Below are 12,018 nucleotides of genomic sequence, written 5' to 3'. Positions count from 1 at the left end.
TGACAAAGCGATTTTATTTTCCAGGTGTTGCTGTAAACCTACTAGTAATTACCAATGCTGTCAAGTGATTAAAATATTTGATCGCAATTAATGACACAAATGTCATAGTTAACTCGCGATTAATCGCACATTGATCACAACTTTTTATTTATTATAAATGTCCCTTGAATTATTTTAATACTCTTATCATGGAAAAGTGGATAGGCTTGCTTTGTGCATTTTTTTTTTTTTTAATTGAAAACAATATGTAGTGTTATATTTCGCAGTACCATTCTCACTTTGTGTAGTCATTCACATTTCAAGCAATATCTCACACAAGTGCAGACACGTACCTGCAATAATATAAAGAAGCTCTTCATTGTTGTTAGTCACATAGAGCTCCCTCACTCACTCACTCACTCACTCACACTGGTATCAGTAGTTACAGTAGTATATGGGGAGAGAGGAAGGATACGTCTCTCTCTCTCTCTCTCTCTCTGTCAAACACCCCCCCCCCCCCACACACACACACATTAACATTACTGTTCTGAAACATATCTACTTTGATTATTAAATTAACAGATAGGCACATGACATGGACAAACTATGAGTTACCTGCACTGCGCCAACGCAGCTTTGAGCTTCCTCATTTTCTCCAGCTCAGTAGCTGTTGGCATGGCGACATTGCTTGGGTGTAGGGCCAGCGCGTCTCTCAGATGTCCCGTATTCCGCTGGACGTGCTTGAGCATTTCAAGTGTACTATTCCATCTAGTTGACACTTCCTGCGTGAGCAACTTTTTCTTCTGATGGTGTGCTAGCTGTTGCTGCTCTAGCTCCACGGCATTTTCTGGGCTGTGTTTGAAATGTCCAACTTTTCGGCATTTTGCCAATGCACTGTCAAACGGGCTGCTGTGTAAAGTAACCGTGACTGCTCGGTGCACACTGTGTGTGATGCACGACAAGTTTTCAAAAGGAAGCTGTCTGGCCGCAGCAATCAAGTTGCCTGCACTATCAGTGGTCAGTGAGACCATGTTGTGTTCAATGTTCCAGTCTTTGGCTACTTGCATGAAATGCGCTGCAACAACGTCGCTGAAGTGCCTCTCTTCGGTCTTCATAACAGTCAAAGCATGCGACTGAAGTTCCCACAGTGGGTCGAAATAATGTGCTGTTACGCCGAGATAGTTATCATTACTGAGGGACGTCCAGTAATCTCCAGTGAGCGCGACTGTGTTTGTCTGCTCCAACGCGTGCTGTACCTTGGACTTCTCCGTGAACTTTCCGTTCAGAATTGTTTTCGTTTCCATTTCGTTTCACTCAAACAGCCTACTCTTTCACAGCGAGTGAGCAGGCAAGACCAAGCACATGCCCGTGGCGTGCCTATTGTTTTGTTTCCGGGTTACAACTTTTTTTCTCACGTTGCAACCAGTCGCCACAGTTGATAAAAACTACAAATCCACTTGGTCACAATGAACGTTAATCTCGCGATAAAAAAAAATGACGCCGTTAAAATTGATTTTCGTTAACGAGTTAATAACGCGCTATTTTTGACAGCATTAGTAATTACCCTTCCAAGAGTATGCCTGTGACGTCAGGAGATCCCAGACGCGAGAGCCAAACTTGAGGAGGCTGAAGCACTGACAGAGGCATTAATTACATTAAAAAAATAAAACCATAAATTGTAAACAACATTGACATATTTTGTTGACTGTTTAATGTATTCTATTGGTATATAATATATTGTAATTATATTACATTCTGAAACAATATTCAATAGGCCACAAGTGATACCAGATTTATGTTGAATCGGCATCAGCTTTCGCTGTTAGATTGTGACACAACAAAGTTAAGTTATACCAAGCAAACAATGTATTTACTCTTATAATTAACTTACTTACTTAATATGTATTTACTCTTTTCTGTAGCATTAAGTGTTCTCTATACCAAGATAAATCATTATTATTAAAATATGAAGGTAACTAGATTTTTCTTTTAAAAATGTGTACTGTATATATGACTAGTTTATGATTTCATTTCATCAAAATTTGCTACATTTATTTCTCCTGTCATCGTCATCTGATGTTGCAGACGGAAGAAATTCAGCATCTGGCAGGCCTCATAGGATTTCTTCAGTCGTCATCGCTGGACACCGCATCACGTGGGTCATCATATGACTCGACCCACTCTCTCTTGATTTTGGGAAACTAGGTGGCGACTGACTTGCAACCCTTTTTTCATCGTGTTGAGGGTTTCCGCCGCTTAATTTTTTGTTTGGCTTCCTGGAAAAAAAGGGGGAAAAAATCCCAGCAGCATGAAAATATTGGATTAATCCTAATTTTAATTTAATAATTTTTAATAATAATTTCTTGGTGATCAAATAATAATGCCCCAGTCAAAGCAGCATCTATTTGACGCTATTGTTCCCTCTTCACACAGGCAGACCTTGATGTCGATGCTGTAGTACAATACTCATTGTTTTATTGAGATGTATTTGGTACATTAGGGCCTGGCAGGTGGACTGTTTTATATATAGGCTTTACATTTACCCTGTGATAGGCCAAAAAACTACGAGCCAAGGACCTATTTAGTGCTGGGGACATTTGAATTTACATAATACCTATTGATATAGTAATAAAATAATATGAGTAGAACACCTGTCAGCAAACCTATCTACTTATTACAGGCCAACAGCAACAAAAAAAAAAATAATGTCGCACTTCAACAAACAGGCAGTAGGAGTCCCCCTCGTTTATCAATAAAAGCCAGTAATGGTCTACTTACGTCTTTGTAAAACCAAGGTTCCATTGTTGTAGGTTTTCAAAGCTGTCGTCGCTGAAATAATGAAAACAATGAGCCGATTGGGGACCTGTATGCATGCTCACAAAAACGGTCCAAACCTTTGCAGAAGTTTTTTTTTGACCACTCATAGAGTCTCGAGTCTTGCTGTGAGCAAATCATCGCTTCACATCGAGGTGGCATGACGAATCTCACGCGTAAAACCCAGAAAATGTTTGCAATATATGGCGAGGATAGCGTGGTGCTATATTTCCGTGTTCAGAGTGGTGGCGACGCTCCCTGGAAGCTACGTCATCAGGTAGCGGTCGGCAGGGTGGCGCATCCCTCGTTGCTATGGTGTTGTTATGGCCATAACTCAAAAACTACACGGTCAATTATTATTTATTTTTTCGTGTGTGACTTTTTGAAACAGCGAATGATGCATTTAATACAATTCAACCGAGTAAAACACTCAACAATTCAACCGAGTAAAACACTCAAGAACGAAATCCGAAAAGCTGTTCTGTTGCCCTTTAATAAAGAACTGAACATTTAATGGGGTGTCCTAATTTTTTCACATGACAGTGACAAACATCCATCCACATACACACTCACACCTACTGACAATTTGGAGTGTTCGATCAGCCTACCATGCATGTTTTTAAGATGTGAGAGGAAGCCGGAGTACCCAGAGAGAAACCATGCAGGCACAGGGCGATCATGCAAACTCCACACACGGAGGTCGGAGCTGGGATTGAACCAAAAATCTCAGAAATGGGAGGCCACTGTGCTAACCCTTTCTTCTTGTTGATCTTAATCAGAGGTATCGACGAGTTGTCTCCACGCTAGTAGTGTTAATCATCCAAAAACCCGAAGCAACTCTGAATAGCGATCCCTGTCAACTTGCGGCAGCAAACTTTGGTTCCCACCCCATATCAAACAGATTAAATGCTTGCAATATATTACACGTTACTTTAAGTTATTGAACTATTAAGATAAAAGGCCCATTATATTTAGGAAATAAAGTTAATACACTATACTTTCCTGCCCCCTCTCATACACACATACAATTTTTAGTCTGCCCATTGGTGGTACAGTATAACATTTGTAGTTTGCTTGAGTAAATGTGTATTTGTATGTTTGTGTGTGTCTTAGTGTCACCTGTTTATCCAGGTGTGATTTCCTCCTGCTTTCATGCTTCACATTGTCATCTCCTCCTATTTGCCCTTCAAAGTGACTTTTACCACTGAAGCTAAAATCCCACTTTTTGGGTCGACCTCGTCCCTTGTGACGGGTCCAGGGAAAGTCTAGCGCGTGTCGAGTCTTCAGGTACAACTTTCTGCCTGTCGTTCCACCTCCCTGGCCTGTCCTCATAGTGGTCGCGTTCCCACACCTATGGAGGAGTGACTTGTGCTGCTTGCTCACGCCCACTTCCTGTGTGTCTACCTTTTGCATCCATCCACCTTTTCCTCTGCAAGCTCGCGGTCTCCGGGCTCTTGTCCCAGATCTTTTGCGTTGCCTGGCCCCACCTGCTCCTCGTGGCTTCCCTTTCACTTGCCCTCCATGCGCACCCTCTTTGGGATTTATGTTTAAAAAGTGGTTGATGAATCCTGGGATGTTCTCACGAAACTGCTCCAATTGCTCATCCACCTCTCTTTCGTCCTCTAAAACTCCGAATTCTGCCTGAGAACTGCTGGAAAAGTAGTTTTGGGAGTTCTCAGCAATTGATGGGGTGACCACTTGCCCAGCCGTAGAGGAAGTTTGAGGATTTTGGGCTTCATCAAGCGTGCAAACGAGGGGAATAGGAACATATAAATTATGATTTTCTGCCTGTCTTAAACATTGAAATTGAGACATATCAATGGTGTTGTAAGCATGTACAGGCTGAGGAGACGAGGCGGAGCTTACTCGCATTTCTTCATTCTCAGTCATTATGTTTTTTTCACAGCTTGAAAGCATCTCTTTACCCAGGTTCGTGCTGCTGTCGATCACCTCCTGCCTCAAGCATGCGACATCCTTCTCCCTTAGCTCCACTGGATCAGTCTGCACACCCACTTCAGTGCCCACAGTGCCTTGCCACACCCTCGGCGTGACTTCAACAAGCCCAAGGATGCCCATCTTGGCTGCTGCCGACAAAGCTTCCTGCTTCTCGTGCTCCCCTTCCCCGGTCATCTCACCTGAGTACAGTAGTCTGACCATGTGAAGCAGGGAGCTGTCACCTATAGTACCAAACTCCACCAGATGGTTATAACTGGCTTGGCGCGTGGGTGAGGAGGACAGAGCAGCGGACAACTTGGGGCTGATGGCTGAGATGACACAACTGTGTGCTGGGACTGAAATACCTGCAGAGACGAATGATACCATCAGGGCCGGCAAAGTACGGTTTGCCAAACTCTTTCATCCTGGGCCACACTTACGATCTGATTTACGATTTACGGTTTTGTTTTCATTTAAAGTGCGTATGACACCGAAAACCATGTTTATTTCATCTTTCTCGTGGTGTTTTATGCTCCTGAATGAAATGGACCGCTTGGATATGTGTGGTAGCGATTAGAGGTGTGCAAAATTTCCGATTCTTAGATTATTCGCGATTCGGCCGTGGAAGATTCGAGAACGATTCACAAACATCCAAATTCCGATTATTGAAATATGCCAAGTAAAGCAGAAGTACGACACACTCAGCGCGCCGCGCGGTCTTCGGTACGCAATTAGGGACGGAGCGAGAGTAGCTAAACATCATGCTTCTCATTACCCGGCCCCTCGGGTAACGCCAATGCTCAACTCACGGCTCTAGCTCAACTCATGCCACGAGATAAAAAAAAAAAAACACAACAACATACCTGACTGCTGCCGAAAAGCTGCTACAAGCCACATTATGTTACGGTAGATATCATTTATATAGGACTAGATGCATTATAGCTTCGGTATCGTTACCAGCACATCTACAAAAAACTTGATGCGGGCGTTAGTAACGGCCGCCATCTTAAAGCAGTACGCTTCCCTGCAAGGCTGTTGTTGCGAACCTTCCAAGCAAACCTAATTAACTTTTTATCTAAAATACTCCTAAATCGGTAAAATATTGACTTGAATCTGTCTTTAAAATAGTTTTAAAACTTTCACATGTTGAAAGTAGACAAAAGAGAAATTATGGATAACAGGAGCAATTTTAACAACTTTAACGGTTGATTCACAACATTAAATTAATTGAAAGTAGTTTAAATCTGCTGATATAGAATGGGGACTGGAGTTTTTTACTTACTGTTATTTTTGTATATTTGTTTCCTGCTATATGTTAACTTGATACTGAAATAGTAGTTTGGTTTAGCCTGAAAAGATTTTTGAACAATTTTGGAACTAATGTAAAAAACAAAAACAAAAAAAATAAATAAAAAATAAAAAAAAGGAGTGGGGTGCATCAATAATCGTTTTATAATCGAATCGGAGCCTCTGAATCGTAATCATAATCGAATCGTTAGGTGCCCAAAGATTCCCAGCTCTAGTAGCGATCGTTTTATATATTCAAGTTTTGAATCCGGCGCCATGAAAATGAGTGACTTCCGGCTTCAAGTCTCGGGTTTAGGATGAATGCAAATGTGACGTCACCAGGGTCAGCAGCTCACAATACAGCATTGCTTTATAGCATGCAGATTGACTCCGGATTCAGCTGATTTTGCAGATTGATTCATTTATTTTTCACATTACGCCAGCCAAACGGCTGCAGAAAATTGTTGCTGCACGAGGGAGAGGCATGTGAGTTTTTTGGGGTTTCAAAAGGTTCCAATTCACCGAGGATAATGGCCAAAACATGCCCTACTAGTGTGGGACCATTGGACTTACGAGGAAGTGAGTAAACATCGTATTTTGTATTATGTCAAATACTGGAATCATGGCACACGTTTTAATACGGAGTTGGCTTGTATTTTGTGGCTGATTATCCGCCGAGAATGCCACTCGGCCGACGATCAGCAGCTTGTTTGCACACCCACCTCTATCCTCTCTCCCGGTGTTCTGTCAAATTTTAACCCCATCAGAAAATGCAACTTTGTGTTAAAAATGGCCGCAAATACAGCGAATACAAAGTAAACACTACAAACTTTCTTTAAATTAAACGTAAGTAAATAGTCCTTTATCATGGACATTCATGTAAAAAAAGTTCCCCTCAAACATATCCTGCCATGTTAGCTGCACAACGACTGCACGCCGCTCTCTCACCTTTTACGTCTATGCCGTGTAGTAAAGCATTATTTCACGGCATATTCGTGTTTACCATGTGGCAGCTACGCGCTCCTCCGACGTCGGCCGGTTTGTCCGGCGGTACTCTCCAGCTGCTTCCCCGGCGAGCTCTCCTGTCCGCAGCAGGGGAACAATCTGTAAATTGCTCACCGCCGGGCGGGTTGCCGATCGGCAAAGACAATCGACAACCCTGCCGCCGTGTGAAATGATCCGGGCTAGTTTGGTGTGATTTTTCGCTTCGAAAAATCTTCGAAAATAAGACTTTGAGATGTCACTCGGTTCGGGTTAGCATGTCGGCTAGCTGTCACGCCTCTTGGTTTGTTTACATTCTCCCAAGCCGGGGCAGGGAAATAACAAAAGGCGGACTAACTACGGTGGCATAAAATATCGTTCAGGATGTGCGACAGTAAAGGTGAAGTCGACAGTTTTGACCATTATCGAGTAATTTTGCCATGTCGTACTGAATAAATGCATTTTTATTATTTCATATTCCATTTAGCAAAACACTGTTATTTGTCATCACCATACCATTTATTCAGTAATTGGGGAAAAATACTTCAATAAAAAGAATATGCTGTAAAAATATTGGAGTAGAGAGAAACAATGACATTTTGCGGCTCTCTTCGTCGCATTTTCCTCGTTCTGAATAATTTCCCCTCAATGGGCTGAATTCTAAATCAGATGAAACCATGACCCTGCCGACGTCATCCTGCTGTTGGGGACGCTAGAGCCCTATAATGGTAGGCGTGGCTAAACGGCAGATTAAAAGACTAATTTGTCGTTGTCTGCGCTTTGCCAAATTGTTGTATACAGTCGAATCGTCTCAAAAATGATTCTAATTTACATAATAATGCTATTCAAGACTTTTTTTTATCCTGTCGTACGCACTTTAAACACTTAAAAAAATACAAGCATATTTAATATATTTAAACAAATGGAATATGTTGGAGAGCAAGAGCAGTGAATAACAAAAACACTATGCAAACAACTAATCCATCGATAGATTTTCTTCCTTAAAATGTTTAACACAGATGTGCATCATGCCTGAGTGTGAGAATTTAATCTTTTAGTGATTGTCAGAGGGGTTACACCCTAAAAAAAACATAAAAAAGGCAGGACATAAAGTACCTGCCCCCACCCAAAAAAATATAAATAAATAAACCTGTGAGTTTGTTTCTTGTGAGAATCTTCTAAATGTCATTGCAAGGAAGAACGAGTGATCAGGCTAAGGACAAGAAAAAGAATTGATGGGGGGGGGGGGGGGGGTGAATGAATGAAATGAAATATAGAGGGTAACAAAGACAATTACGGTATACTATATTTCAAAGACATTAATTACTTTGTGCCCGCAGCATGGTGTCACAGAACTGTGGTATCTGCTGCTGTCTTTGCAACTCAGCCACAAGGAGGGCTTCAAATCCTGGCATCTTGTAGCACCACATCTCTCCATCAACTGCAGAGAAACAGGTGGGTGGATATTCATTCTGTTTCACAGTATGTACTGTTATTTTAGACATCATGCTGCATTTTATGCATCGACAGTACAAAAATAAAGCCGATGTGACTTGTCAAGAAACTCCAGTTTTGCGTTGACTACAAGATCCTTTCTTATGTGTCAACAACGCAGGGATATTCCTGTTTTGTCAAATTGAAATTATTTTAGTATAAATGGGGTGTTTCCTTTGTTTACAGGCAGGGTACAATTTTCTTAAACTTAAGAGCAGGTCTTTATCAAACCCACAGTATCCGTATCGGACAGTATCGGATTTGAGAATAAGATCGGATCTGATCCAGTATTCATGTGTTTTCAGAACCATTATGCTTTTCGGCTGCTATGAATCAAACCACTAGGCAAATATGTCCGCTGAGTGAGACTACTGATCTTTGAAAACTAAAGATAGTAACAGAGCATCGTCTAAAATACTTTCGGAGGTATCAGCAAAGCACGGTTTAACACAAAAAAAACTAAAAATTTTTTGCATTATTTTTACTAGTCTAAAAATATCGGTATCAGAACGACATCAGGTCAGTATCGGCAAAACATATCTTGAAAAAAATCGGATCGGAAGTAAAAAAAAAAAAAAAAAAAAAGCAACGGGACATCCCTACTGTAGGATAGGGGTGGCAACCTCTTAGTACGTCATGATACGATACAATTTGTGATACAAAGCTCAAGATAACGATCTCATGATATGGCGGCACAACGATTATCGATACATTGGTCAGGAAATCATTCGAAGATATTCAACAAAACAAGTAATACACAGAAAAACAAGCTATTTTCATCCTTCTGCTTTACGTCTATCACTAGTAGACATCCAATCCGTTTGTACTGGGAGAGTGGCAGCGAACGATCACCTCCCACTTCAGGTGGGCCCCTCCAACTTCTATGGCCGTCAGTGGCAGCCAATGCCAGGAAACGAGGTAATTTTGAGCTATTTCAGGTGCATTACCTGTTGATTTTCAGTCACGTCCTGTTGATTTTGGTGCATTTCATTGGTCACTCCCAGTTGATTTTGGGTTACAGAACAGAAAGTGACCAAGGAATCTCCCAAATGAAAAGGCAGTGACTCAAACTCAACAGGAAGTGACCTGTAAATGCCCCAAAATGACCAAAAAGTGACCTGTAGATGCCCCGAAAATGGGAAAGTGACTGTGAATGCTCTTGTTTTAACCCTTACAGGGCACTCATTTAATCTATAGGCTGCCATTGACGGCACGAGGCGTCCAATCCATTTTGACTAGGAGGGCCAAATGAACGTTCAAACGTAAAAATGGATTGGACATCTCGCTCCGTCAATGGCACAGAAATATGAGCGTTCCATTGCGAAATATCAGCATTCCATCGCGAAATATCAGCATTCCATCAATGGCATGCAATGAGTTTACTAATATTAAAACAAACAAACCAAACAGTCAACTGAAGTGTTTTTGGGGCTGTACTAAGTATGAATTTATATAATTATAAAACAATAATAGAAAAATGAAAAATATATAATTTTTTCAAATGACCAAAAAAATGTACCTGCCCTATTAAGGGTCTAATGTCATTAATAGCTGTGTCCCTGATAGGGTTAATAGATTTGGCGTCGAGCGCTGTCAATTGCAGCCATAGAGTTAACTGAGACACTATTATGGTGGAAGATTTTGGTAGCAACTTGTTGGGTCCTTTTTTTATTTTTATTTATTTATTTTAAACATTGACACCTTTTAAAAACGATATCTCGATTCTTGGCATGAGCATGTCGATAACCTTTTGGGATGCAAAGTATCACGATATAGCACCATTTCGATATTTTGTCACACCCCTACTCTACTGTAGGATGCTCGATATTGTGTTTTGAAACAACGGCATACTATTTTGTAGGGCAGGGGTACCCAATCCCGGTTCTCTAGAGCCCCTATGCAGCTTGTTTTCTGTGTCTCCCTCCTTTACCACACCTGAATCAAATGATCAGCTCATCAGCAAGCTCTGCAGCAGCCTGATAACGATCCTGTTTAGTTGATTCAGGTGTGTTAGAGGAGGGAGACATGGAAAACAAGCTGGATGAGGCTCTCCAGGACCGGGATTGTGCACCCCTGTTCTAGGGGAATAAGTCTCCAAATTCATCAAGATACAATACCATACAAATTTATCACGATATTTCGTCAGTTACATTCCGCCTAAAATGTAGGTGTTAAACCAGTGGCTCTAAACTTTGTTGGAGCTACCGAACCACCAGTTTCATATACTCATTCAGTAAACCCTTCTTCAGCGTAAATTAAAATGATTTTTTTTTTTTTCAAATTCAAGACATAGTTTTCTACTCGTGCACAAAATGAACCGTGCAGAACAGATCAATATCAGATTCGCCATCTTTAACGCAGCTGGTTTTACAAGTGTTTCACCAATGGTGTGTGGCTTGCCCTGCTTTGCGATCAGGTACACAACTTCATATGATGCTGTGAGGATCGGTTTGTTAATGGGTACAAGAGCAGGCAGAGGGGCCTTATAATCCAATCTGACTCTCTTCACCTTGAATTCAGCAAGCATTGTGTTCTAATAGTCTCCATCTCCATGCAGTTTCTCAAAGTGCTCCTTTAATTTTGCCTGTGCGAGACTAGAGTGGCTCAACTTGGCATTGTAAATCATGCAGATAGGACGCAGACTCCCATCCCGTTCCATGATACATAAGAATCCATATTGTACTGTATTAAAATATGAAGAAAGTAATTACATAAGTGATTGGCCAAGCAATGTCACGTGATCATCAGCAGCTAATGATGGCCAAGCGGGGCATGCCATAGAATAGACATGATGGGTCGGTGTGTCTTGACCTCAGCGGCAGAGACTCCACCAAACCCCTGACACCATCTCACCGAACCCCTAAGGTTCGATCAAACCCAGGTTAAGAACCACTGAGTTAAACTCAAGGCCCGGGGACCAGATCTGCCCAACCACCTCATTTTGAGTGGCCCACAATAGCATTGACATCATGTTTCTCACCAAAGTAGGAGTGGGAACCTCTTGAACGTCACGATACGATACGATTTGCGATACAAAGCTTACGATAACGATGATCTGACGATATGGCGATACAACAATTATTGGTATTCTACAAACAACTTATAAACAGAAAAACAAGCTTCTGCTGTGAATTGGAAGGAGTTCCTCCCTAGTAGACGTCCAATCCATTTGAACTGGGAGGGTTGCAGCGAATGAGCATTCGTTCATTCGCTGCCATCCCTCCCACTTCAAACTGATTGAATGTCTATGGCGGTCGGTGGCAGCCAATGCCAGGCAATAAGGCAATTTTGGGCCATTTAAGGTCATTTACCTGTTGATTTTCAGTTACTTCCTGTTGATTTAGGAGTATTTTAGGGGTCTCTTCCTGTTTGAGTTACAGAACAGGAAATGACCTGGGAATCACCCAAAGGAATAGGCAGTGACTTAAACTCAACAGGAAATGACCTGTAAATGCCCTGAAAATCGGACATAATGACTGTGACTGCTCTGGTTTTGAGTTAATGAACGTTCCCAGTCTAAATGGATTG

The 12,018-nt window shown here is 41.6% G+C and overlaps 2 protein-coding genes across 8 annotated transcripts in view; one reads left to right on the top strand and one right to left on the bottom strand.

Moving 5' to 3' along the window:
• LOC130924133 (uncharacterized) overlaps positions 1-12,018 on the bottom strand; it is a 30,740-nt gene that overhangs the window by 17,698 nt on the left and 1,024 nt on the right. For 4 of the 7 annotated variants that reach the window (XM_057850487.1, XM_057850490.1, XM_057850494.1 and 1 more), the window contains exons 2-3: positions 8,324-8,437; positions 3,913-5,093 (exon numbers count right to left, since the gene is read on the bottom strand). In XM_057850487.1, the coding sequence (XP_057706470.1) occupies positions 3,913-5,093; positions 8,324-8,426 (1,284 nt within the window). In that variant the 5' untranslated portion in view covers positions 8,427-8,437. Of the gene's footprint in view, positions 1-3,912; positions 5,094-7,018; positions 7,098-8,146; positions 8,184-8,323; positions 8,438-12,018 lie in introns of those variants that run through there. The other 3 variants (XM_057850491.1, XM_057850492.1, XM_057850493.1) reach the window with 3 other exon arrangements.
• The window catches only part of LOC130924134 (equilibrative nucleobase transporter 1-like), a 31,829-nt gene continuing 29,151 nt past the window's right edge, over positions 9,341-12,018 (top strand). The window contains exon 1 of the mRNA XM_057850496.1: positions 9,341-9,408. The gene's annotated coding sequence lies outside the window, so the exon portion shown is untranslated. The remainder of the gene's footprint in view (positions 9,409-12,018) is intronic.

This window comes from Corythoichthys intestinalis, chromosome 11, assembly GCF_030265065.1.
Source record: "Corythoichthys intestinalis isolate RoL2023-P3 chromosome 11, ASM3026506v1, whole genome shotgun sequence".
In the NCBI taxonomy this organism is placed as follows: domain Eukaryota; kingdom Metazoa; phylum Chordata; class Actinopteri; order Syngnathiformes; family Syngnathidae; genus Corythoichthys; species Corythoichthys intestinalis.
The sequence above is the reverse complement of the archived record's forward strand: the minus strand, read 5'-3'. Positions and strand labels throughout refer to the sequence as shown.